General features: G+C 49.2%; 1 protein-coding gene across 3 annotated transcripts; it reads left to right on the forward strand.

The window, feature by feature from the left end:
- On the forward strand, positions 1-25,511 carry UBA1 (ubiquitin like modifier activating enzyme 1). Of its 3 annotated transcripts, none has more exons than XM_053579750.1 (26): positions 1-131; positions 8,018-8,134; positions 8,261-8,319; positions 8,420-8,588; positions 8,698-8,832; positions 10,386-10,492; positions 11,295-11,385; positions 11,497-11,629; positions 12,080-12,177; positions 12,278-12,424; positions 12,562-12,738; positions 12,863-12,967; positions 13,054-13,134; positions 13,481-13,636; positions 15,948-16,113; positions 16,245-16,441; positions 19,877-19,941; positions 20,185-20,380; positions 21,105-21,179; positions 21,289-21,478; positions 22,621-22,709; positions 22,972-23,064; positions 23,184-23,375; positions 24,736-24,837; positions 24,948-25,048; positions 25,180-25,511. In XM_053579750.1, exons 2-26 carry the CDS (start codon positions 8,018-8,020, stop codon positions 25,313-25,315), a joined length of 3,177 nt encoding a protein of 1,058 aa, XP_053435725.1. In that variant the 5' UTR covers positions 1-131; the 3' UTR covers positions 25,316-25,511. The 3 variants fall into 3 exon arrangements, with proteins under 3 accessions (XP_053435725.1, XP_053435724.1, XP_053435723.1); XM_053579749.1 differs by lacking the exon at positions 1-131 and adding an exon at positions 3,420-3,666; XM_053579748.1 differs by lacking the exon at positions 1-131 and adding an exon at positions 6,603-7,580.
- Positions 25,512-27,264: the final 1,753 nt, after the last annotated feature.

Consider the following 27,264-nt stretch of genomic DNA (forward strand, 5'->3'; position numbering starts at 1 on the left):
TAGAGGCCCCGCGCTTCAGAGCTCCGGGCACTTTGAGTCCTTTCGTAGAACGGAGGTGGTTTACTCTTCCGTTGCCCCGTGGCTTCAGTTCATCTCCCGCAGGAAGGCGAGGCTTCCGCCCAGCACAGGGGGTGAGCTGGAGCATCTTGTCAAGACCCTTTGGAGGAGGGCGCTCTCCTAGTCTCAATTTTGGGGAGCTCCTAATAGGCGCATTTGGAGGCTCCGGCCCGGGGTCACATATACTGCGTGTCTGCTTTTGAGGAGACCCTTAGGAAGTGGTGTTTGGGGACTCGGGTGGGATTTGGGGGTCTGTTTTGGAGAGTCCTCAGAAGCAGGTTTATACACCTCCTAGCAGGTCTTGGGGGAGTTGGGTAGACTCTTAGGGTCCGTGTATGGGGTACTCTATCCGTGGGGCGGGATTTGGGTTGTTCCTCAAGAGGAGAGGCGAAGTTTGAGGTTACTGAAGTCGGGGCGGAATTTGGGGGAGGGCTTGTTTCAGGACGGGTTCTGGTGACGGTGAGAACTTTCGGGACCGACGTGGCATTGTGAAGGTATCTGTGGCCTTTGTGACATCTGGTTTTATGATAAGGTCCGCGCTCCAGTTTGTGGTTTGGATGCTCGGGACTGCGAGGCTGGACTCGTTGGGGCTCATAAGTTTTCACGGAGAGGACCCCCCACCTCAAGCTGAGGAAGGGACGCTAGAGCCGCGTCTTCTAGGCTCTTTCTGAGCGGACCCAGTGCCTTCTTTGGCCAAGGTTTTATTCATTATACATGAGAAGGTGGGTCTATAGTGGGAAGCCGACTTTTGCCTCTTTTGTACCTGGTCTGCTGGAGGTATTGGCTTGTGAATTATTCATGAGGGGCGGATTAGCGTGCTAAGGGGCGTTCAGAAGTCTGCCTCGCAAAGTAGAGTTCATTGACTATTCACACAGGTGAGTAGCGCCCTGAGTTTTCCGCGGCCTTTCTTGCGGCGTGGTTTAACAGCTTTAGCTGCATGGCCTGCGGTTTGCCTTCCGGTGTAGGTTCCAGGGTTTTAAGCCTTGCGGCTTGGGAAGGCATAAGGCCTCCTGCAGTGTTCATTCCTTACGGCCCAGTAATCCCAGATTATGACCGAGGCGCTGAATTCAAATCTCATCGATCCTTAACAGTTGTATGGTATTTAGCAAATCTTAATGTGAGCCTAAAAAAATTGGGTATGAGAATAACACTAAGAAGATTAGCTGCCCGGGTGCGGTGGCTCACGCCTGTAATCCCAGCACTCGGGCGGCCGAGGCGGGTGAATTGCTTGAGCTCAGGAGTTAGAGACCAGCAAGAACGAGATCCCATCTCTACTAAAACTAGAAAAACTAGCAAGGCATAGCGGCGGGTGCCTGTAGTCTCAGCTACTCAGGAGGCTGAAGCAAGAGAATCGCTTGAACTCAAGTTTTAGTTTGCTGTGAGTTATGACGGCCGGGCACTCAACCCAGGGCGACATAGTGAGGCTGTCTCAAAAAGAAAAAAAAAAAAAAAAGTTCAGTTTACACCCATGTAGCCAGTTAGCCCATTTAATCTTCACAACAATTGTATATCCTACTTTATAGATGAGGAAACTAGGACACCGGAAGGCTAAGAAATTTGCTTAAGGTCACATAATCAGGGTGGCGCCTGTGGCTTAGTGAGTAGGGCGCCGGCCCCGGCCAAACCGCAACAAAAATATTGCCGGTGTTGTGCCCGGTGCCTGTGGTCCCAGGTACTCGTGAGGCTGAGGCAAGAGAATCGCCTAAGCCCAGGAGTTGGAGGTTGCTGTGAGCTGTGACGCCACGGTACCCTACCGAGGGCGACAAAGTGAGACTTCGTCTTAAAAAAAAAAAAAAAGTCATACAATGAGTGGCTGAGCCAAGATTCAAACAGTCTGTAGTCTTAACCAAATGCCATAAAGTCTCCCTCCCCCAGTTTAATATCACTACTACTGTTAGTCATACAGCATTTCGTGTGTGCCAGGCACTGTTCTAAGCCCTTTCTACATTATTTATTCCTTTAAACTCCATCACAAGGTAAGTTACTGTTGTCGTGCCCATTTTATGGATGAAAAAACGGTGGCCCAAGTTGGGGATTTCTCTAGTGCCCGTGTATATCTTCACTCGTAACTAATTATATATAGATGCAAATATATATTTACATATTGCCTTTATATTAATATATAATATTTTAAAAATTTAACAATGCTTTGTGCCAGCACTATTCTAGGGCTCTTTCCTTTTTCTTTTTTGTTTGTTTGTTTGTGACAGAGTCTCACTTTGTCACCTTTGGTAGAGTGCTGTGGCATCAATAGCTCACAGCAACCTCAAACTCTGGGACTACAGGCTCCCGCAACAACGCCCGGGTTTTTTGTTTTTGTTTTTAGAGACGAGGTCTCGCTCTGGCTCAGGCTAGTCTCCAACCCGTGAACTCAGGCAATACACCCGCTTCTGCCTCCCAGAGTGCTAGGATTACAGGCGTGAGCCACCGCGCCCGGCTTTAGGGCTCTTTCCACAATTCATATTCTCTGGTTTTCATAATAAGACGTTTCACCTCTATGAAGTGGATGGGTTCTATTACTATCCTCATCTTACAATTGGAAACTGAGGCACCTGCCAAAGGCATATAGTGAGTATGGATTTGGTTGGACCAAGGCAGCACTGGTTCGTGAGTACGGGTGGGGATTGGGGGATCTACAGTCCCCCCGGGTTTCCCTTACGGTTCTGCAACATCATCTCTCATTATCTATGAATAGGAAGGTGTGGTTATATAGGCTATAGTATCATAATCGCTATTTGCTGGGCAGGTCTGTCTGTAGTGTTTCGGTCCATCCAACCTCATGCATAATTCATAAACTGGGTGGGACCTTTCTTGACCTCTCTGAATTTCCGGGTCGAGCTGCAGCAGTAGCGTCATTCATTATTTAGGAGCCAGGGGAGTGAGTTTTCCCTGTTATAGCCCTATTTCCCTGCTTACCGGGTATTAGACGTAGCAATAGGCGGGCTTGCCCCATCCCCCCAACACACATTGGGCCTCGTGCATTATTTATGATAAGATGTGGCCTTGGTCTCATGGGCTTCCGGACCGCGGCAGGTCATTCATTATTCATGAATAGTGGGGTGTGGCTTCCATATTTTAACATTGGCTTTCCGGTGTTAGCCAACCACCCGGCTTTATGCATAATTCATGTTCTATGAAGCGCGGCCTCGCCTTCCTTTCTTGGTTTCCATGACAGCATGGCTGCAACAATTCATTCATTATTCACGTTCCATGGGGCGTGGTCTCTGCTAGGTTACCTGTTTGTCTGGTTGTTGCCATAGTAGCCACGAGGTGGTGCTGTTCTCCTAACAGACTGAGCCACAAACGGGCAGGGAACATTATACATAATTCATAAGTGGGCGCGGCCCGCTTGCATCCGGGTTCCTGGGGGTGGGGCCCAAGGTTTTGTTCCGGCCTGGGGCTCTGCAGCCGCCATCTTGTGTCGGCGGCTGAGCAGAAGGAGGTGCAGGGGCAACCACAGCCACAACGGTCAGGGGAGGAGAAGGCGGCGGCGCGACTCTAGGCGGCCCAGGCGGCGGGGAGGAGGAGGAGAAGGAGGAGGGTGGCGGCCGGGCTTGGCTTCGGCTCCTTGAGGAGTTGGCGGCGGCGCGACCCGGGGAACCGGCATTGGTAAAAAACGGCCTTTCTCAGTGCCTTGCCTGGGGCAAGGGTTTCGGGAGGCATTGGAGGGTCCTAAGCCGAGCTCATGTCCGGGCAAGCCGCAGTGACTCGGACACCAGGGATCAGTGGAGGAGATTGGGGGGGGGGGAGCAGATCCTGGGGCGGGGCCGACTTTTCCTGTGCAAGACCACCTTGCTCCCTCGGGCTCCTTAATCTGACCTTGGGGTCGGACCTCCGGGGTATGCTTTTAGAGACTCAGGTCAAACATATCTCGTCTGGGACCTGAGCCCGTCCTGAGCCTTGTATGTCAGATTAGAACTTCCCCCAGTCTCCAATAGAGGCTTAGCGTAGTCAGCACTGCTGGTCAGAGCTCTCACCATTGTATGCCGTTAAAGACCTGCCAGAATTTCCCTTGAGACATCTCTTAGCCCCTCGGTATTTGCCTTCACGTCTTCCAAGAGGGGCCATACCTCGTGGAGGGTCCATATGGCATTCATTTCTGAAAGAGCCTTCTCTAGCATTTTCTTTCAGATCCTCCTCCCTCTGGGCACACTAGCTGCCCTAGGAGCTTGTACGGAGACTAGACCTGCCCTTATTGTCAGAGACACCCCATCCTGGCATCTCAAGTCTCCCAACCCTACCCTGCCCCAGCATCTTCCATCAGAGATCCCTCTAGGCCCAGCATTTCTATTCAGAGACCCCTCTCAGCATCTGCTTTGAGAAACTCTTTGAATTCCTAGAATCTGCCTTTAGAGACTTTTTCTACTTTTAGGGAATTCTTCCTTTTTCATGCTTTCATTATTCAGAGACTACTCACAGGCTTCAACATCATCCCTAAGGTACCCTCAACCCCAAGCCTTCCAGGGGATCAGACACCAGGGAGGAACTGTTTGGACAAACCACTCTCCATCAAAGATCCCTTGCCAGCATCTGCTCTTGCAGACTGTTCATCAGAGACTCACTCCCCAACCCCATCCTATACCCACCTTCTGCCTTCAGAAGCCAACCAGGGTTCTAGTTTATCTGTTTACAGATCCCTTAACCTCACTTCAGGCCTTAGAATTAGTCCCCAGTCAGGGGCCCTCAGCTGCTGCTTCCAGCCTTATAGGACCCCAGTATCATTGTCAGATGTCCTTTCCTCCAACAGGCCCATTTGTCTTCTATCAGAGTAGAAAACTCCCTTCTCAGCATCTACTCTCAGAGCCTCCGTAGGGTCCAATGTAATGGGTCAGAGAAACCTAACCCCAGTTGGGGATCTAGCTAGTGTTAGCTTACTAACCTTTTTAAGGCCTGTGCTGTCTGGGCTCAGCTTCTTTCTAGCATGTCTTGTTGGAGATTAACACAGGGCCTTTGTGCTCTAGTAGAAATTCCTCCCCAAGGGTCCATCCTCAGAGACTTGGTATCCATTCTCACAGCCTCCTGGGACTCTATAGCATAAACATTACAGACACTTTTCCTGCAAGGCTCTTACTATTTTTGGTTAAGGATTTCTCTTTGCTACCAACATCTGTCCCCAGAGACCCCAGCGTGCTCTGGGAATGGGAAATACTCCTCACTCCAGGCCCTGACATCTTGCTTCCTTCTCTCCCACCCATTCCCTTTGCAGCTTCTGTTTGGCCCAGCAACTGTTCTCTTACCTCCTTGCAGTCTCTGGGGGCCTCCACTGCAATTTTCCAGCCCTTCCCCAGAGACCCAGATTTGAATCTTTTCTAGCACCTTCACTCAGCCCTCCACCCCACAGACTAATAACATCCCCTTTCCCATATCCCCCAAAGGCATCTTGGGCTCAAACAACCACTTCCTGAATCTTCTCTTAGATTCCCAAGAGCTTCTTGGTTAACCCCTCCTAGGAGGCTTGACAACAGGCCCCAGCCTCCCTTTTCTGTATCCCAGCTTCTTCATCTTGATAACCTGATCCTTTGCCTCCCCCCTCTCTAACCTTAAGGACTCTTCTCAAACCATCTTCTTTGGTTTGTGTGTGGAAAATGTTTAGGCTTCGCAATCACCCAGGTATGTTTTGAAACTCTTAAGCTCCAGTTCAGTGTATGTATTCTAGTACAGACTTGAGCAAATGTTGAAGAAGAAAAGGAAATTTTTTTTTGTTTTTTGGCTGGGGATGGGGGGGATCTTTAGTTTCTCTCTGGGGTTTTTGCCCCAGACTGCTTTTCGTTGCCTTGAAACAGAGCTGTTCCAAACCTTTGTGATTGAAATCCACAGGAACAATCATCCCAAACTTGCTTAGACCCTTGCTGCCAGCATGAGGGGTCTAGAGATGAAAGGTCCAGATGTTAAAGAGCTGTCTGGTCCTGGATCATCTCTGATTTAGGGAGGTAGGAGATGGTATATCCCAAACAAACTGACCAATGACAAGGCAAGGAGTATGACAAGTAATGGAGGCCACTGCAGGTGCCCGTGGAAGAACTCCGGTCAGTGAGTTCTGACCATAGACCTTGGCTTCTCTAATTCTTGCAGCAGCCCCTTGAGAATAGTTCCATGTGGCCCAGCATTTGGCGAAAATGGGGTTCAGAGGAAATTAGATCTCTACCTTGGGTCAGAGAGTTAGTAAATGGAAAATATGGTTTGCCTTTGTTTCCCTATTAATTCACCAAGCTTCTTCCTACCCAGGTTGGTTCTTAGTATTTCTACCAATTTGCCTGGCTGTCATGAGGCCCTAGCCAGCTCTTGCCTCCCCACGTGCCTCATCCCTTAGCCCTCTGGGTAGGCCCTGAGCCCACCTGACTATTCACTCAGGAGGCATTTGGCAAACTCCCCCACTAGCTGTGTCCCTCTGGGCAAGTAAATGGAGTTCTCTGAGCCTTTGTTTTCTCAATTGTTATTTGGTCATAGGGTTATCTGATTTGTGGGCATTGTAAAGATTAGAGAAAGCCCTTTACTCTGACAGGTAGTTAGCACTTGGTAGTAGAAAGCCCTGGTCCTCATGGTTAGTGCTAGAGTGAAAGGTGCCAAGATGGAATCTTAGGTACATTGGGGTGTTTAGTGTCAGAAAGGACTAAACACTTGCTCAGTGCAGGAGAACTTGTGTGAACAGAAGACATGGGTTTAACCAAAGGCTTGGGGATGAGGGGAAATGATTCAGGGTCCTGTCATCTCCAGCATCTAGATCCCGTCACCCCCTACCACCAGATTTTATTTCCACACTGGGCTGTATTATTCTGTCTCTAGGACCTAGTATGTGACCCTTGGCAAGTTACTTGGCCTCATGAGCTCAGGTTTTCTCATTTGTCTGGCAGGGACTCCAAACCCTGCCTTGCAGGGTCAAGGCCACTGAGGAGATGAAATGTGATAACACTGGGAGAGGTAGCTTAGGTTTCAGAGTCAGCAGATGCTGGTCTGGTCCCAGCTCTGCCACTCCCTCTCTGGGAATCTTGGTGAAATCACCAAATATTCTCTGAGTATATTTTTTTCCTCCAGTGTAAGTTGAGTATTATGATAGCTCTCCAGACTCCACAGGGGTGCCCTGAGGACAGTGAGACAAGGCTCATAAAGTGCTTAGTGTGTCTTCTGGCACAGAGAGAATTCATAATAAATGTTTACCATTATTAACTTATTTAAGGGATTCCACATGCAGATGAGGCTTGGGAAATGTGTGTTTTTTTCTTTCTTCAACTTTTTTTATTGGCCTGGGTCAGTTTTCCCCTCCCAAAGCTGGGAGGCAGTGTTGGGCTTTGTAAAATTTTCCTCTCTGAGCTCCTCTGGGGACTGGGTTCTCAGCAAGGTACCTCTCCTGCCATCATGCCGCCCTGATGGATGTCCAAGCCTCATTTCCCACCTGTATTCTCCCCTTCCCCCCCGCCGTCCCTGGGCTTAAGGGAGAGGAGAATGGCTGCTTGTTGTTGTCTACCTACTCTGTGCCAGGCTCTATGGTCTGTTTTATTTCTCATCTCAACAACCCCATGGGGAAGGTAAGTGGTATTAATACCCCTTATAGGTGAGAAAACAGGGGTCCATAGGGGTTAAATGATAATTTGTCAAGGAGTGGCAGGGTCAACACTTGAAATTGAGTTTGTTCTGAATCCACATCCCTTCTCTGACCTCCCCACAAGTACATCCTTGTCATTCTTTTGACCTCTCAGGACTGGAGTCACTCCTTCATTATCCTGGGTTGGGGAGAGGCTTAGTGGTCAACAGCATGAATTTGCAAAGCAGACTACTTAGGTTCCAATCTTAGCTCTCATAGCTGTGTGACCCTGGGCAAGTCACCTCACCTCTATGCCTGCCACCTCTTCTGTAAAATGAGGGTACTAATACTTAAGTCTTCCCTTTCCTTCCAGTTGCCACTAACAGAAAAACTTAACTCATGGGCCTCAGGTGCACCTTTGACCCTCCTTTTTCCCTACAGATGTCCAGCTCGCCGCTGTCCAAGAAACGTCGCGTGTCCGGGCCTGATCCAAAGCCGGGTTCTAACTGCTCCCCTGCCCAGTCTGTGTTGTCGGAAGTGCCCTTGGTACCAACCAACGTGAGTGTCTTCTCCCTAGAGACCAGCAGGCAGGGTGGTGGGTGGAAAGTCTTATATCACTGTTCCATCTGTCCATGCCCCACTCCTGCATGTCTCCCTGAACTTGTTCTTCCCCTCCATCCCTAGGGAATGGCGAAGAACGGCAGTGAAGCAGACATAGATGAGGGCCTTTACTCCCGGCAGCTGTAAGTGAGGCCAAGGCTGGGCTGAGAGCTGGCATGTGGCACTGAGAAGATAGGATTGTGTGATGCAGGTCTTAACCCAGAGTATACCCTAACCTGGCAGGTATGTGTTGGGCCATGAGGCAATGAAGCGGCTTCAGACATCCAGTGTACTAGTGTCAGGCCTTCGGGGTCTGGGCGTGGAGATCGCTAAGAACATCATCCTTGGTGGGGTCAAGGCTGTCACCCTACATGACCAGGGCACTGCCCAGTGGGCTGACCTCTCCTCCCAGGTACCTCTTTCCTATCCCTATCCCTCTTCACCCTTTCCCCTGGTGAAGAACTTGCCCCTCTGGGTGCTGTAGCCACTTCACTTCTTCCCCTGCTGCACCCCCTTTGCAGTTCTACCTGCGGGAGGAGGACATCGGTAAAAACCGAGCTGAGGTATCACAGCCCCGCCTTGCTGAGCTCAACAGCTACGTGCCTGTCACTGCCTACACTGGGCCCCTTGTTGATGACTTCCTTAGTGGCTTCCAGGTACTATGGGGCACTAGTTCAATTCTCCTGTTCAATTCTCTCAGAGCTCAAGTCTGGTTTGTTCAGTATTGTTCATTATCTATTTAATGGGGCAGCCCTGGTTACCAGGTTTTATGCTGGGGGAGCCCAGAGGATGCGGGCAGGATGTAGACCTTGGGCCTACCTTCTCAGGGGGAAGATGTGTACAGACTTTACAGCACACCGGGTATAAGCACAGACTTTGGAACCAGTCTGCCTTCTCTGTGAGCCTCCAGCTCTATTAGTATGACTTTGGACAAGCCACTTAAATCTCCTGTGCCTTAACTTTTCCTATTTGTAGACCGAGCATGATAGCAGTACTAACTTAACGGAGATTTTGTGAGGGTTAAGCACATAGAAAGCAGCTGGCACATAACGGACTATGTGAACTTTTTTTTTTTTTTTTTTTTTTTTTTTGAGAATATTTTATTTTATTTTATTTATTTATTTTTTTTTGTAGAGACAGAGTCTCACTGTACCGCCCTCGGGTAGAGTGCCGTGGCGTCACACGGCTCACAGCAACCTCTAACTCTTGGGCTTACGTGATTCTCTAGCCTCAGCCTCCCGAGCAGCTGGGACTACAGGCGCCCGCCACAACGCCCGGCTATTTTTTGGTTGCAGTTTGGCCGGGGCTGGGTCCGAACCCGCCACCCTCGGCATATGGGGCCGGCGCCCTACTCACTGAGCCACAGGCGCCGCCCTATGTGAACTTTTTAAAGTAACTTTTTTTTTTTTTTTGGTTTTTGGCCGGGGCTAGGTTTGAACCTGCCACCTCCGGCATATGGGACCGGCACCCTACTCCTTGAGCCACAGGCGCCGCCCTTTTTTTTTTTTTGATGAACTTTTAATTAAAAAGCTTAGGCCTGGGTGGCGCCTGTGGTTCAAAGGAGTAGGGTGCCGGCCCCATATGCCTGAGGTGGCGGGTTCAAACCCAGCCCCGGCAAAAAACTGCAAAAGAAAAAAAAAAGCCTAGGCCAGAAAGAGGAATTCTGGGAGCTGAGATTCTGCCCTGGGGTAACCCAGAGAGCCAAGGCATGGTAGCTGAAACCTGATAGAGTAGGAGCTCACCCTGGTATAGAAGGGAGGACAGGCAGAGAGCAAAATCCCAAAGATCGTGGCTGAGCAGGCATTGTCTTGAGAATTGGGAGCAGGTGGGTGAGGTAGGAGTGTGCTCAGACTTTGGCGGAGGATAGTGTTTTATTGCTTCTGTGTTTTGCGGGGCGTGGTAGGCTTGTCAGAGATGGCAGTGGGTGTCTGTCAAATGAGTCAGCTGTTCTCCAAACTATCCTTCCAGTTACTTCTTTACCTTTCTTGGTATGGTCTTGGGATTCATTTCTCTCTTCACTGAGTTTTCCCCTCATGGAGTTTCACACACAGGTAGATACTATGTGTTTATGATAGAGGGCTGAACCAGCAAAACCCCTAGACATCTCTGCCTTTAGGACTGCCTGAGTCTTCCACACCAGCCCTCCTCCATTATTCTGTCTCCCCTTCACTCCAGTGCCAGCCTGGCCTGAGCCTGTACCTCTCCACAGGTGGTAGTCCTCACCAACACCCCCCTGGAGGACCAGCTGCGAGTGGGTGAGTTCTGTCACAGCCATGGCATCAAGCTGGTGGTGGCAGACACGCGGGGCCTGTTTGGGTGAGTGTCATCCCCCTGCCTCCTCTTTTTCCCCTAATCCCAACCAGACCCAGGCTAAAACCACCAGGCTCTCACTGCGCTTATGCCTCCTCAGACAATCCAGATTTTGGATTCTCTGTGTCAATAACTATGTGGCTCAGACACCATCTGATTTCCAGGTAGCATTTTTTTTTTTTTTTTTTTTTGAGACAGAGTCTCACTATGTCACCCTCGGTAGAATGCCGTGGCATCATAGCTCACAGCAACCTCAAACTCTTGGGCTTAAGTAATTCTCTTGCCTCAGCCTCCCGAGTAGCTGGGACTATAGGTGCCTGCCACGACACCCAGCTATTTTTTTTTTTTTTTTTTTGTAGAGACAGAGTCTCACTGTACCGCCCTCAGGTAGAGTGCCGTGGCGTCACACGGCTCACAGCAACCTCTAACTCTTGGGCTTACGCGATTCTCTTGCCTCAGCCTCCCAAGCAGCTGGGACTACAGGCACCCGCCACAACGCCCAGCTATTTTTTGGTTGCAGTTTGGCCGGGGCTGGGTTTGAACCCGCCACCCTCGGTATATGGGGCCGGCACCCTACTCACTGAGCCACAGGCGCCGCCCCGACACCCAGCTATTTTTTACTTGTGGTAGTTGTCATTATTGTTTAGCAGGCCTGGGCCAGGTTCGAACCCTCCAGCTCTGGTGTATGTGGTCGGCACCCTAACCACTGAGCTATGGGTGCTGAGTCTATTCACTGCATCTTGAGGGCCATGCAAGGGTCTGTGTATGCATGGGACTTAGTCATCAACCCAATTGCCTCCCTCTACAGGCAGCTCTTTTGTGATTTTGGCAAGGAAATGATCCTCACAGATTCCAATGGGGAGCAGCCACTCAGTGCTATGATTTCTATGATTACCAAGGTAAGGAGACCAGCCTCAGGGGTCCTGGCAGGCACATGGGCAGTGGCAGTCCTTCTTGTACGCCCCTGGTACCCTGAGCCTGCCTCTGAGGTTCACTCCTTCTTCAATCAGGACAACCCTGGTGTGGTTACCTGCCTGGACGAGGCCCGACACGGGTTTGAGAGTGGCGACTTTGTCTCCTTTTCTGAAGTACAGGGAATGATCGAACTTAATGGAAATCAGCCCATAGAGATTAAAGTCCTGGGTAAGCTAGGGCTTTGGGGGAAATCAGAGGGGAAGTGCTCCCAGGTTTGGACTGAGGGGAGACACATCTTGACTATCTGAGTTAACCAGAACCCCCTGATGTTCAGCCAGAGCTTATGGGCGTCGGGGAGAGGGGCTACTTGTGCTTGAACTATTCTGGGAGAATGAGTCCCTGGTATCGGAGCTGAGGAGGAAAGGCCTCTGGTGTCTGAGCAGGACAAATCAGAGGATCCACTTGTGTGTGAGCTGATTTGAACACAAAGCAGGGAAGGTTTTCCAGTGTAGACAGGGGCCAGAGACCCAGGTCTCATGGGATCTGAGTTTGGGTCTGGGGCAGAGTGGAGATGGCTCTTGATGTCTGAACTGAGTCAGGGATAGTTTTTTCTTATCTTGCAGGTGGTATAGATTTTAGGGAGGGTGAGTAGATTGACAGCTTCCCTATCTACCATAGGTCCGTACACCTTTAGCATCTGTGACACCTCCAATTTCTCCGACTATATCCGTGGTGGCATCGTCAGTCAGGTCAAAGTACCTAAGAAGATTAGTTTTGTGAGTGTTGGGGAGGGGCAGCAGGCTGGCAGGGGGGCTCTATAGACATTTCTAGGTTCTCCATTTCTCTCTTCTGGTTCTGATGCCCTGCCTCCTACAGAAATCCTTGGTGGCCTCATTGGCAGAACCTGATTTTGTGATGACAGACTTCGCCAAGTTTTCTCGCCCTGCTCAGCTGCACATTGGCTTCCAGGCCCTGCACCAGTTCTGTGCTCAGCACAGCCGGCCACCTCGTCCCCGAAATGAGGTGGGTGGGTGGGCGGGGGAGCCAGCCAGGGCAAACATCCTTGGTGCTAAAAGCCCACTATCCCTCTTTACCTGTCCACTCTCCCTCCCCCTACAGTGGCCTGACAGGTCCTCTCTTGGTTCCCTCTGGCCCACTAGGAGGATGCAACAGAACTGGTGGCTCTGGCACGGAACATGAATGCTTGCACCCTGCCAGCAGTGCAGCAAGACAGCCTAGATGAGGACCTCATCAGGAAGCTGGCATATGTGGCTGCTGGGGATCTGGCACCCATAAATGCCTTCATTGGGGGCCTGGCTGCCCAGGAGGTCATGAAGGTCAGCATGGGTGGGCAGGGTTATGGTGGACCAGGTGCTTCCCTGATTCTGTCACTTGCTGTCCATGTATTGTTGGGCACCAATAAACTGCTGACCACCTGCCTCTCTCCTTCCCCGTTCCCAGGCCTGCTCTGGGAAGTTTATGCCTATCATGCAGTGGCTATACTTTGATGCCCTTGAGTGTCTCCCCGAGGACAAAGGGGCCCTCATGGAGGACAAGTGCCTCCCGGTATGTGAGTGGGGGAGTACAAGGAAGGCATCATTGGCATTTCTGGAGAGGCCTCTTTCTGATCCTCCTCCCTTTGCGTTCCTTAGCGTCAGAACCGTTATGATGGGCAGGTGGCTGTATTTGGCTCAGACCTGCAAGAGAAGCTGGGCAAGCAGAAGTACTTCCTGGTGAGTGATCTCCTTGGGCATCTACCACCTTTCCCTCCCAGACCCTCTAACCTTCTCTCCTGAGGCGGCTTTCTGCATCATAAGCAGGGTCTTGTAGTCATATCACATTCCCTTTGTTATTTTCCTTATCTTGAAGGAAAGTCCCGTATGTCCTTCTGTTTCGCCAATTAGTGCCTCCTTTTTCAAATGACTGAGTTTTTTCTTACAGCCTTGGGACCTGAAAATGTGGCATTAGACCTTCTCTTTTCCTGCTGAGTCCAGGGGGAGTGAGGAGTGATGGGCAGTTTCATACTAACCTACGTTACTCTGACCAGCCTCTTTCTTTCTCTTCTTGGCTGCTGCTTAGGTGGGTGCAGGTGCCATTGGCTGTGAGCTGCTCAAGAACTTTGCCATGATTGGGCTAGGCTGTGGGGAGGGCGGAGAGATTATTGTCACAGACATGGACACTATTGAGAAGTCAAATCTGAACCGGCAGTTTCTGTTCCGGCCCTGGGACGTGACGGTGAGTGGGGTGGGGGGAAGGGATGGGGTTTTGTAATGTCATTTTCCTCTTGTCTTGTTCTTGTTCCCTTTCTTCCTGGCAGTGATCTTTCTACCTCTTTGGCCATTCTTACTTTCAGTTTTCTTTCATTCATTCAATAAGAGATTTCTTGAGTCTTCCATTGGATCTACCATTTATCTCCTTTTTTTTCTTTTTCCTTGATCTCTTATCCATACTGACTAGAACAGTGTGTTGGGGATCCCAAAACCACTTAAGCTTAGATGATTTTTACTAGGAAGACTTGTAGGATTCAGCATATTTTGTATTCGTATCTATGATTCATTACAGCAAAAGGATACAGAAAACAATCTGCAAAGGGAAAAAGGCTCATGGGTAAAGTCTGGGAGAGACTAGTTGTAAGTTTCTAAGAATCTTCTCCAGGTGGAGTTGCATAGGATGGGCTTAATTTAGGTGCTGAATTTCTCCAGTAGCAACAGTAACTACCATGATAACAGTAATTGGTTATAGCAACATGTGCAATGTTGCCAACCAGGGAAACTGTTATAAAGAGACTCAGCACCCAAGTCTTTTTTCCTTTGGACTAGTCAGGTAGGCACCCTGTGCCCAGCACATACAAAAATTTCAGACTCCCAGAAGGAAAGAAGTTGTTTAGCAGAAACTGTTATTTGTATGAACAGTTTAGGCACAGTGAACCACAGTACCTATTAGATAGGGAATGGTGGAAACCTTCCCAAAATCCAAGTTTCCTGACTCCAGCCAAAGGATAGTCTTGGAGGCCGGCCTTTCTGAGGATTACAACTTAAGTGTGCTAGGCTCACTCTTCTATAGAGATGGAAAATAAGTTATAAAGGGATATATATATGGAAAGCCTTTTGGGGGACAGTGTCATTTTTGCTTGCCTAGGATCTGTTTCCCTTTTCATTCATTCTTTTATTTACCAAATAGTTACTGAGGTAGGTGCTATTCTAGGTACTGGAAATAAAACAGGGAGTGGGGCTCAGCACCTGTGGCTCAAGCGGCTAAGGCACCAGCCATATACACCTGAGCTGGCAAGTTTGAATCCAGCCCAGGCCCGCCAAACAACAATGACGGCTGCAACCAAAAAATAGCCGGGCATTGTGGTAGGCGCCTGTGGTCCCAGCTACTTGGGAGGCAGAGGCAGGAGAATTGCTTGAGCCCAGGAGTTGGAGGTTGCTGTGAGCTGTGATATCACGGCACTACCCAGGGCGATGGCTTGAGGCTCTGTCTCGGGAAAAAAACAAGGAGGGGGGTTTTAGTGGGAGAGGATAGATAGTAAACAATAGATGAAGTACAATAGTGAGGTATGTAGTAAATGTTAGTGATGAGTGCTCTCTCTGCAGAGGAAACAGCAAAGACCAGATAAGGGAAGTTGGGGTGCCAGGGAGGTTGGTTTGCAGATTTGATTGCAGTGGTTAAGCAAGGCCTCCTTTCTGCACAGATTTCAGATCTGAGGGACTAACAGCAACCCTTTTCTAGTGAAGAGTGCTCCAGGTTGAGATAAGGGTACCTACAAAGATCCTGAGAGTGGCTCTGTGCCTGTAGCTCAGGCAGCTAAGGCGCCAGCCACATACACCAGAACTGGTGGGTTCGAATCTGGTCTGGGCCCGCCAAACAACAATGACAACTAAAACCAAAAATAGCCAGGCATTGTGGCGGGCGCCTGTAGTCCCAGCTGCTTGGGAGATTGAGGCAAGAGGATCGCTTAAGCCCAAAAGTTTGAGGTTCCTATGAGCAGTGACACCACGACACTCTACCCAGGGCAACAGCTTGAGACTGTTTCAAAAAAAAAAAAAAGATCCTGAGAGTGGGAGGAGATAAGGTGGTGGAAGTCACAGGAGCCAACTTCCTTTGCCCTAAGTGTGGGTGGGATCCAGGGGAGGGTTCTGAGCAGAAGAAGGATGTGACCTGACTTGGACTTTGAAAGGATCCTGTTTGTATGCTAGAATTCTGGTGTTGTTTGGGGGAATATACTCCAACCCTGAGTACTATTACCTGAAAGGAGAATAGATGTCTGGCCCATTGCCTTCAGTCTGTGCCTATCCTCAGCTTCCCTTTTCCCTGAGCCCTTGCCACATCTGTCCTATCCCCAGCCATGTGGTATGGTCACAGACTGTTTCTCCTGGTAAAACCAAGGAACTTCCCGAACTTAGGGCCTGGTTCTTCCCCAGTATTAAGTACATCAGTCCTCAGGAGGACTGTTCTCTATAGACATTTGTTGGGTAAATAACACAAATAACTGAGCTCTGTTCCTTCACCCCCATCCTGGAATTATATTCCCTCATACCCCTAGAAGTTAAAGTCTGACACGGCTGCTGCAGCTGTGCGTCACATGAATCCACACATCCGGGTAACAAGCCATCAGAACCGGGTGGGTCCTGATACAGAGCGCATTTATGATGACGATTTCTTCCAAAATCTGGATGGCGTGGCCAATGCCCTGGACAATGTGGATGCCCGTAAGTTTAGAGGCGGGTGAGGTGGTCAAGGGCAAAGTTGTGTGTGTTTGTATGAGGGGGTTCCTATCTTCTGATTTTCTCCTGACATTCCTTTCCCACGTCCTACGTTGTCCTCTGCAACTGCCCCACAGGAATGTACATGGACCGTCGCTGCGTGTACTACCGGAAGCCACTGCTAGAGTCAGGCACACTGGGCACCAAGGGCAATGTGCAGGTGGTGATCCCCTTCCTGACAGAGTCATACAGCTCCAGCCAGGACCCACCTGAGAAGTCCATCCCCATCTGTACCCTGAAGAACTTCCCTAATGCTATCGAGCATACCCTACAGGTGATCAGCTATGGGGGATGTGGGGGAATGGCAGGCACTTGGGCTGCCTGTCAGCCACCAGGCCCTTGGCCTTCAGGTGTTGCATGCCTAAGTGTAAAATGTGCCTTTTCTCCTAACCTGCCTTCCACACTTCCCACCAGGCAGCCTAAATTTCTAGAATGAGTCATTCTTTTTTTGCTTGTATTTTGAAATTTTTTCAATATGTAGCCAAGTATAAGGAATATTATGGTGAGTACTCAAATACTACTGTTCACCTAGATTTAAGAATTGTTAAAAGTTTTGCCACATTTTCTTTTTAGATTCATATAATTTTTTTATTCATTGTGGTTAAGTTTGTTACAGACATTACAACATTTCTACTGTTCCAGAATTATTCTGCAAAGGATATATTCCTGTATAACAGGGTTCCGTTCCTTGACTTCAGCACTATTGACATCTAGGGCCAGATTTTTTTTTTTCTTTTTTTTGTAGAGACAGTCTCACTTTATGGCCCTCGGCAGAGTGCCATGGCATCACACAGCTCACAGCAACCTCCAACTCCTGGGCTTAAGCGATTCTCTTGCCTCACCCTCCCAAGCAGCTGGGACTACAGGTGCCCGCCACAACGCCCAGCTATTTTTTTGTTTGCAGTTCAGCCGGGGCTGGGCCGAACCCGCCACCCTCGGTATATGGGGCCCGCGCCCCACCAACTGAGCCACAGGCGCCGCCCAGAGCCAGATATTTCTTTGTCATTGGGGGCGGGGTCCTGTTCACTGTAGGATTTTTTTGTAGCATCCCTGGTTTCTACCTGCTAGATGGCAAGAGCACCCCTCCTCCCCTATTGTGATAACTGAAAATGTCTTTAGACATTGCCAGATGTCCCCAAGGGAACAAAAATCATTCCCAGGTGAGAACTACTGCTGTCTGACCAAAATACCATTTTCATGCTGACCAAAATTAACAGTCATATCTTATCATCTCTTCCAGTTATTTATTTGTGTCTAATGCTTAGTCCATATTCAGGTTTCCCCAGCTGTGGCTCACAATTGAATTTAACAGCTGGTCTGTCAGGATGATTGTGTGTGTGTGGTGCACTTAAGTGCAGAAGAGTGCATGTATCATCTAGCTGAAGCTTTACAGAGTAAACACACAGGCAACCAGCACCCAGGCCAAGAAATAGAACCTAAGGATAATCATTATAGTATAATAATTTTCTGTGCGGTGTTGTGTGAGGCCAAATCATTTAAAATGTTTAGTAGGCGCCAGGTACAGTGGCTCACACCTGTAATCTTTTTTTTTTTTTTTTTTGTAGAGACAGAGTCTCACTGTACCGCCCTCGGGTAGAGTGCCGTGGCGTCACACGGCTCACAGCAACCTCTTAACTCTTGGGCTTACGCGATTCTCTTGCCTCAGCCTCCCGAGCAGCTGGGACTACAGGCGCCCGCCACAACGCCCGGCCATTTTTTGGTTGCAGTTTGGCCGGGGCTGGGTTTGAACCCGCCACCCTTGGCATATGGGGCTGGCGCCCCACTCACTGAGCCACAGGCGCCGCCCCACACCTGTAATCTTAATACTCTGGGAGGCCGAGGTAGGTGGATCACCTTGAGCTTAGAATTCGAGACCAGCCTTGAGCAAGAGTGAGAGCCTGTCTAAAAATAGCCAGGCGTTGTGGTGGGCACCTATAATCCCAACTATTTGGGAGGCTGAGGCAAGAGAATCACTTGACTCTTAAGAGTTTGAGGTTGCTGTGAGCTATGAGGCCTTGGCACTGTACCAAGGGTGACAAACTGAGATTCTGTCTCAAAGAAAAAAAAAAAATTTTTTTTTTTTTTTTTTTTTTTGCAGTTTTTGGCCGGGGCTGGGTTTGAACCTGCCACCTCCGGCATATGGGGCCAGCACCCTACCCCTTTGAGCCATAGGTGCCACCCAAGAGAAATATTTAGTAGGAGTATGAGGGTGGGAACAAACTAGGGAGGGAGAAAAATCAGTTCTGTCACTTTTCCTTCTGACCCTGCAGTTCCAGAGTGGGTATATTTGTAGTTATGCACCCACCACAGTCTCACTAGGCCATGTAAGACCATGAACTTAACCTCTCTGTACCTCACAGGGCTGTCGTAAACCACTTAACACTAGATACCCTGGCACTGTTTTACGTAAGCTTATTTGCTTATTCCTTCCTAGCACAATCCTATGAGGCAAGTATTACTACTGTAGTGTCTCTTTTAGACACAGCTCACAGCAACGTCAAACTCTTGGGCTTAAGTGTTTTTTGTTTTTGTTTTTTTTCCTCAGCCTCCCAAGTAGTTGGGACCACACGTGCCCGCCACAAGGCCCAGCTGTTTTTAGAGATGCAGTCTCGTTCTGGCTCAGGCTGGTCCCAAACCTGTGAGCTTAGGCAATCTGCCTGCCTCAGCCTCCCATAGTGCTAGGATGCTAGGATTATAGGTGTGAGACACCGTGCCTGGCCTTTTTATTTTGTGGCAAGATACACTTAAATACATTTTTTTTTTCTTTTCTTTCACTTTGTCACCCTTGGTAGAGTGCCATGGCGTCATAGTTCACAGCAACCTCAAACTCCTGGGCTTAAGCAATTCTCACCTCAGCCCCCCCCCCTTTTTTTTTTTTATTTTTTTATTTTTTTTTTTTAAATAGAGACAGAGTCTCACTTTATGGCCCTCAGTAGAGTGCCATGGCATCACACAGCTCACAGCAACCTCCAACTCCTGGGCTTAAGCGATTCTCCTGCCTCAGCCTCCCGAGTAGCTGGGACTACAGGCGCCCGCCACAACGCCCAGCTATTTTTTTGTTGCAGTTTGGCCGGGGCCAGGTTTGAACCCGCCACCCTCGGTATATGGGGCCGGCGCCTTACTGACTGAGCCACAGGAGCCGCCCAAGCCCCCCCCCTTTTTATTAATTGAGGCATAACATACTTAGAGTAAGACACACAGGTCTTAAGTAACCAACCACTGCCAAGATCAAGTTTATTGGGTTTTTGTTTTGTTTTGAGACAGAGCCTCAAGCTGTCACCCTGTGTAGAGTGCTATGAAATCACAGCTCACAGCAACCTCCAACTCCTGAGCTTAAGCAGTTCTCTTGCCTCCGCCTCCCAAGTAGCTGGGACTACAGGCACCTGCCACAACTCCCGGCTATTTTTTGGTTGTAGTTGTTATTGTTTGGCGGGCCCAGGCTGGATTCGAACCCACCAGCTCTGGTGTATGAGGCTGATGCCTTAGCCCCTTGAGCTACAGGTGCCAAGCCAAGTTTATTGGTTTTTCAATTGAGGTATAGGGCTGCAGGAGTGGAGAAGGTTGGGCAACAGTGGCTGGGGGGAGCTTGCTCTCTCCCAGAGCAGCTGTGCACATCTTACTTGCTTTATTCATTGATGGTCTTTCTAATATTTGCAGAATCCCATTTTGTCGACTATCAACCCATATAATCTGTTTGCTCTGTCTGCAGTGGGCTCGGGATGAATTTGAAGGCCTCTTCAAGCAGCCAGCGGAAAATGTCAATCAGTACCTCACGTGAGTAACTCAGATGTCCCTCTCATCCTATCCCCTGTCCACCAGCCAAGGCAACCTATTTGCTTTCCTTACCATGGTAGCATGTAGCACCAGGCATGTGTTTCAGATGAACTAGGGAATGCTCAAACCTCCTCCTATTGGGGTCAGGACTAGCTTTCCAAGGAGAAAGTAGGATTGCCCCAGAGCCCACTCTTGGGCCTAATGGTTTAATAGTCTTCCTTTACACACTCCAATTCTTGATAGAGACCTCAAGTTTGTGGAACGGACATTACGGCTGGCAGGTACCCAGCCATTGGAGGTGCTGGAGGCTGTGCAGCGCAGCCTGGTGCTGCAACGACCACAGACCTGGGCTGACTGTGTGACTTGGGCCTGCCACCACTGGCACACCCAGTACTCTAACAACATCCGGCAGCTGCTGCACAATTTCCCTCCTGACCAGGTAATAATACCCACTTGCTGGGTCCATTTGGCAGAATGCATTTCCCTGAAATAGGAGCCTGCTGTCGGCTCTGGATGTGGCTCCTCCCACCTATTAGTCTAGCTGTGATACGTACCCTGAGGCATGGGGAATCTCAGAAGAATGATTAAGCCTAACCTATTCATCCCCCTACTCCCTGTTTGAGCAAGAGACTTGGTTTCCCTTACCTGTAGTATGGGCTTACTCATACCTGATTCCCAGTCAGAGATGTAGGGATTATAGGGAAGAAACTCGGGAATTAAGAGCATAGGAATCAGTATGGGTTTAAATCCTAGCCCTGTCTGAACTCAAGCAAGTTACATAACTTGTCTCTGTACCTCTTTCCTCATCTGTGAAGCAGAAATAATAGTAATCCACCTCATGCAGGGTTTTCTGAGGATGAATTGGTATGTATTAAATTAGTGCAGTACCTAGTAATCCATGAGAGTTTATTAAATGGCTGGTTAGCACAAAATGAGTGCCCAGGAGTTGGTATTTGTTTTCTCAGCCAGATCTCTGATTCAACCTGGCTTTGTACCTTCCATCTATAGGACCTATAGTCCAGATACTTTGCAATGAGCCCCCTTCAAGTGTCCAGCCAGGGATAGTGAGTAGGGGCACATCTGGGGCCAAGGTGAGGAGTCAGGATTGTCAGAGAGGTCTTTACTCTTGGGTCCTATTCCTCAAAAATATCTCCATCCCTTAGCTTACAAGCTCTGGAGCCCCATTTTGGTCTGGGCCCAAACGATGTCCACACCCTCTCACTTTTGATGTCAACAACGTAAGTCTCCTCCCTGGGGTCAGGTGGAGGGCAAATGGGTGGCAAGGAGGAGGCAGCTCCCCACTTGAGGGCTGATATGCTCACCCTTCCCTGCCCTGCCTCCTCCTAGCCCCTGCATCTGGACTATGTGATGGCTGCTGCCAACCTGTTTGCCCAGACCTATGGACTGACAGGCTCTCAGGACCGAGCTGCTGTTGTCACACTCCTGCAGTCTGTGCAGGTCCCTGAGTTCACCCCCAAGTCTGGTGTCAAGATCCATGTTTCTGACCAGGAGCTGCAGAGTGCCAATGCTTCTGTTGGTGAGGGTGTTTGGCCATTTGGCTAGAAGTCACCACCCCCACTTGTCCCTGGCCTAGTCCAGCCTTCCCACCAGTCCTTTACCCCTGACTCTGACTCCAGGCATGAGGCTTACCCACACCTTCTTTGAGCTTCCCTTTCTCTGTGACATGAAGAGGGTCCACTGGGAGCAAATTATCTCCCTCCCTCCCTCTTCCTTTCCACTCTTTGGCCTTCAGGAGAATGAGCTGTTTGTTTCTCTTGCTCTATGTGTATTTGCCTTGGTTTTGTTCTTTCCTCTGCTGCTTCTTGATCTGTTCTTCTAGGTGGTATGATCTCCACCGGTTCATCTCCTTCCAGATCTGCTCTCATCTCCCCATTCATACAGCTACTCCCATGTTTCTCTATATGCATCTTCACCCTCTATAATTTGGGGCTACAGTTTGGTGATCCCTTGATCTACATATATATCTACCTCCCCTCCCTTGTCTGTGCCTGTAATGTATCTGTAGGTATGTAATTCTCCTTTTACTTCCATTTATCTCCCATCTCCTCTTCCATGTCTCTGTCTTCTTTCTGCAATATCTACCCCTCATGTTCCTCCCTGTATATTTCTTCCTATCTTTCTGTACACATCTCCCATCATCAACATATAGTTCTTCCATCTTGCTCCTTCTACCTGTCTCACCCTTCATATATACCTCCACTCCCCCCTTTTTGTATCTTCTCCATTTTCTCTTCCATATCTTTCTTCTATATCCACATCTGTATGCTCCGCCCCCCCGACTTCCCCTCTTTTTTATCCCCTTTGTCCCCTGTATCCTCCTCCATGTCTCCCCATCTCCCTCTACATCATTTTCCTCAAGGATCTGTACTTCTCCCATCTTGATCTCCATTTCCACTTTCTCCTATCTTTATTTCTGTTCTTCGGTGTCTCTAGAGAGATATTTCTTGATAGCTTTACCTCTTTCTGTGTCTTTTTCAGGTTTGTACTCTGTTCTCCTGTTCTACCTTTTCCCTTGCACCTCTTCTCTCCCAGGATGTCTCTCCTTCCTAAATCCTTTTTCTGCATGAATACCTATTGCCCCACCCGAGGCTCCTGTTTCCACTTGAGATCCTGGCCCTAGATCTCAAGGGGGCTGATAGTGTTCCTTTCTTCATGCAGATGACAGCCGTCTAGAGGAGCTCAAAACCACACTGCCTAGTCCAGACAAGCTCCCTGGATTCAAGATGTATCCCATCGACTTTGAGAAGGTGCTTAGGGGGAGGGCCTCAGGCGGAGCAGGGGGATGAGCTGAATAGGCTGAGAGAATAGGTCTCTGGGAATCTGGACCTAGCTCCAGGTCTTTGTAGGGATCAGATCGAGGGCCTGCTACATGGCTCTGAATGAATAGATGCTCCCAACCAGCCCTTTGTGATCTGGGAAAGTCCAGCAGATAATTGCAGTGGTGGATACTTGTGTCCCTAGAGGCCAGGAGATTTCTTCCTCATTTGTTCCTCTTGTCGTTTATAAAAGGATGATGATAGCAACTTCCATATGGATTTTATTGTGGCTGCATCCAACCTCCGGGCAGAAAACTATGACATTCCCCCTGCGGACCGGCACAAGGTAAGAGGAATCTAGGTCTGATGTTCTGTCTCCTCCCAGGTTTGAGCTCCATTCAGGCTCCTGTGTAGCCCCTAAGATGCTTGCAACTTAAACTTCCTTGGTCCCTTCCTATCTCATAGAGTAAGCTGATTGCAGGGAAGATCATCCCAGCCATTGCCACGACCACAGCAGCTGTGGTTGGCCTTGTGTGTCTGGAGCTGTACAAGGTAGTGCAGGGGCACCGACAGCTTGACTCCTACAAGAATGGTTTCCTCAACTTGGCCCTGCCCTTCTTCGGTTTCTCTGAACCCCTTGCTGCACCACGTCACCAGGTGAGGACCTACATCGGGAGGTAGGTTTATGAGTGGATGTGTCTCTGCAGAGATGGTTTAAGTTTACATCATACCCTGTCACCAGGTGAGGGTTTCAGTCTATTTGTACTTAACTATTTTTGTGCACCCTTTGTTCATTTATAAGAGTGTCCATAAAATTCATGTGCAAATTTAAAATCAATGTCTATTTTATTTTATTTTTTTGGAATGCTTGTTATGCTAAGTGCTTTACTTGTTTTATTAATTCGCTGAAATGTTTAGCACCTACTATGTGCTGTAGGTATGCTCTTTTCTATGTGCTAAGGTTATATCTATCAAATAGATTATATAAAGGACATGTTAAATAATTTTGGAACCAAAAAAGAATAAGGAGGGCTTGAGAATTACCAGGGTGGGTATGAGGGGATGGGTTTGGATTTTTTTTTTTTTTTTTTTAGACAGAGTCTTACTGTGTCACCTTCGGTAGAGTGCTATGGTGTCACAGCTCACAGCAACCTCCAACTCTTGGGCTTAAGCGATTCTCTTGCCTCAGCCTCCCAAGTAGCTGGGACTATAGGCACCTGCCACAACGCCTGGCTATTTTTTTCGTTGTAGTTGTCAATGTTGTTTGGCAGGCTGGGGTTGAGTTCAAACCCGCCAACTCTGGTGTATGGCTGGTGCCCTAGCTGCTGAGCTACAGGTGCCGAGCTGATTCCTTTTTTTTGAGACAGAGTTTCACTTTGTTGGCCTTAGTGAGTGCTGTGGCGTCACAGCTCATGGCAACCTCAAACTCTTGGGCTTAAGCGATTCTCTTGCCTCAGCCTCCCAAGTAGCTGGGACTACAGGTACCCGCCATGGTGCCCAGCTATTTTTAGAGATGAGGTCTCCCTCTGACTCAGGTCTCGAACCCATGAGCTAAAAAAAATCCACCCATCTCAGCCTCCCAGAGTGCTAGGATTACAGTCATGAGCCACTGCACCTGGTGGGTTTGGGTTTTTAAATGTGGAATGGTCTCGAAAGGCCTTGCTGAAAAGATGTCATTTGAGTTCAGACTTGGGAAGTGAGGGAGCATTCCAGGTAGACCAGTCCTTGCAAGGGTACTGAGGTAGGGTTTGGGGTATACCAGGCATGTTCAAGGAATAAAAAGTGGGCAGAGCCAAGTAAGTCAGAAGATGAGAAGAAAATAGGATTCTAGTGGTGTAGGGCTTTATCAGTTGTCATAAAGGTTTCAGTGTTTACTGAGAGTGAGAGAGGGTTTTGAAGAAAAGAGGGTTATGATCTGACTTAGCATGTCTGCATGAGAGGAGTGGGGAATGGAGACAGACGGGGACTGGACCCTTTGGGGTGCCCCCTGTCCTAGTCTCTTCTCCTTGTCGCACAGTACTATAACCAGGAGTGGACATTGTGGGATCGCTTTGAGGTACAGGGACTACAGCCTAATGGTGAAGAGATGACCCTGAAACAGTTCCTTGACTACTTTAAGGTAAGGCTCCTTCCTTACTCTTTTACTACATCTGGGGGGCAAAGTGTCCAGGTGATTTGCTGGCCTGCCCACCCTCATGACACTGCTGTCCTCCCCACCTCCCTTTCCAGACAGAGCACAAATTAGAGATCACTATGCTGTCCCAGGGTGTATCCATGCTCTATTCTTTCTTCATGCCAGCCGCCAAGCTTAAGGAACGGTTGGATCAACCGTGAGTTGACCAGTGGGCAGGCTCAGGGAGCCTCCACTTCTAGCTATCTCACTCCTGTTTACTGTCTTTCACTTCTGTGCCCTCTCTTGCTTTCTGCCTTCCTAACCCTGCACCCTCCCCTCCACCCCTAGGATGACAGAGATTGTAAGCCGTGTGTCGAAGCGAAAGCTGGGCCGCCATGTGCGGGCGCTGGTGCTTGAGCTGTGCTGCAACGACGAGACCGGCGAGGATGTTGAGGTTCCCTATGTACGATATACCATCCGCTGACCCCCATCTGCTCCTCTAGGCTGGCCCCAGTCCATCCCTCTCCAGACCCCTTCCAACCCAGGGCTCCTGTTTGGTTGCTGGCAGTGGCCCAGCTAGCCAAGCTTGGTGTTCCCTTGTCATACCCCTACCTGAACCCATCCAGCCGCTGCTTTTTACCTTGTTTGGAACCTGAATCCTAATAAAGAATTATAAACTCTGATGTGGCCTGGGGCTTCCTGGAACTGTCTGGTTTAGATGGTAACCCAAAGGGCTCACCCCTACCCCAGTTGCCCGGGCAGAGAAATGTGGGAGTTGCCACCTCTCCTGCCCTGTTTCCGAAGAAATGGAGGCACATGTGAGGCCATAGAGAGTAGGTACCTTGGTTTATATGACTTTATTATTTGAGCTGGGTTCACATCTTACCTTCTCCATATCCTGATTCTACCCCTCTGTAAAGAGGAAAGTTCTGGTGACCAAGCTGCCAGGGTTTGGTCAGCATGCTTTATGTCCTTGGGGCAGATCCCTTCCCAACTGGCTCAAATCACTCAGACTGTGGATGGGCCTTTACAATCATAGTTCCCAGCACCAGGAATACCTGTGATGCTCTTGGTTCAACTAACCTGCTGCAGGGGAGCTTGAACATCTCTGCTGGCCTGAGGAATGCCAGTGTTTTCAGGCATACTTTGCAGTTTTTATGGAAATACTTGCTGAGAACATCTGTATAAGAAAAGCCCGTTCTATAAATGCATCAATGTACAGTTATGATTTAATAAAGAAAAAGTAATGAAATTGAAAAGCCCCTTCTTGCTTCACCCTGCCCCCTTAGTCCCACATCTGCCTATACTCCCCTTGAAGGTCTTCAGGCCTCTTGGAGAGGAGAGCTGGCTCTAGGGACTGAGGGAATTGTTCATTGCATAGAGCAAAAAGCAGGAGGCTCACCATGAACCCCACCAGGACTGCAGAGGTGTAGTGCCCTGTCCTGGGTCTTGGTTTAGTGTTCAAGGCAAATACCAGTCTGGCTGGCCACTTGCACATCTGTGCCTTCCTCCATTGGTACTGGCTTCTGGAGCCCAAGATTTGTATTCATACCTCTGCCCCTCACCTAACCAGACACTAATTTTCCTATCCTACTTAGAAACAAAATGCCTCATTTCTCCACTCAAATCTGAGGGGAATAGCTCAACCTGTCTCTGAACCTGACCCCATGCCCCTCATTGCCTATGCCACATTTGCTGCCTCATAGGCCACTTCTAGGCTCTAGGCTTTGCCCACCTCCCTCTCATGACCATTTTTTTTTGAGACTGAGTCTCACTAAGTCGCCCTTGGTAGAGTGCAGTGGCATCACAGCTCACAGCAACCTCAAACTCTTGGGCTCAAGTGATCCCCTTGCCTCAGCCTCCCAAGTAGCTGGGATTACAAGCACCCGCTACAATGCCCGGCTATTTTTTGTTGTTGTTGTAGTTGTCATTGTTTAGCTGGCCCAGGCTGGGTTCGAACCCACCAGCCTGGGTGTATGTGGCCAGTGCCCTACCCATTGAGCGCTGCCCATGACCATTTTTTCTTGGCCTACTCTGGGTGACTTCATCTTGCCATAGTTTTTCTATCTATCCTCACCCTAGGTAGAGTGCTGTGGCATCATAGCTCACTGCAAACCAAACCCTTGGCTCAAGCAATCCTCTTGCCTCAGCCTCCAGAGTAGCTGAGACTACAGGTACCTGCCACAACATGGGCTAGTTTTTTTTCTATTTTTAGTAGAGACAGGGTCTCGATCTTGCTTAGGCTGGACTTGAACTCCGGTGCTCAAGCAATCCACCCTCCTTGGCCTCCCAGAGTGCTGGGATTATAGGAGTGAGCCACGGTACCTAGCCTGCTGTAGTTCCTTCTTTGCCACCAGGACACTGGGAACAGAAATTCATACCTCTTATCTATTTACCTTGATGCTAGCTGTCAAGGTCAAGTAAAGAAGTTTC

Source organism: Nycticebus coucang, chromosome X (genome assembly GCF_027406575.1).
Source record: "Nycticebus coucang isolate mNycCou1 chromosome X, mNycCou1.pri, whole genome shotgun sequence".
In the NCBI taxonomy this organism is placed as follows: domain Eukaryota; kingdom Metazoa; phylum Chordata; class Mammalia; order Primates; family Lorisidae; genus Nycticebus; species Nycticebus coucang.

Excerpts from the sequence above, each read along its gene's own strand:
- UBA1 (XM_053579748.1), top strand. The coding sequence starts at position 7,422 with ATGGATGTCCAAGCCTCATTTCCCACCTGTATTCTCCCCTTCCCCCCC. Across the intron at positions 8,135-8,260 it reads TGCCCTTGGTACCAACCAAC|GGAATGGCGAAGAACGGCAG; the intron begins GTGAGTGTCTTC and ends CTCCATCCCTAG. Across the intron at positions 23,376-24,735 it reads TTGCTGCACCACGTCACCAG|TACTATAACCAGGAGTGGAC; the intron begins GTGAGGACCTAC and ends CTTGTCGCACAG.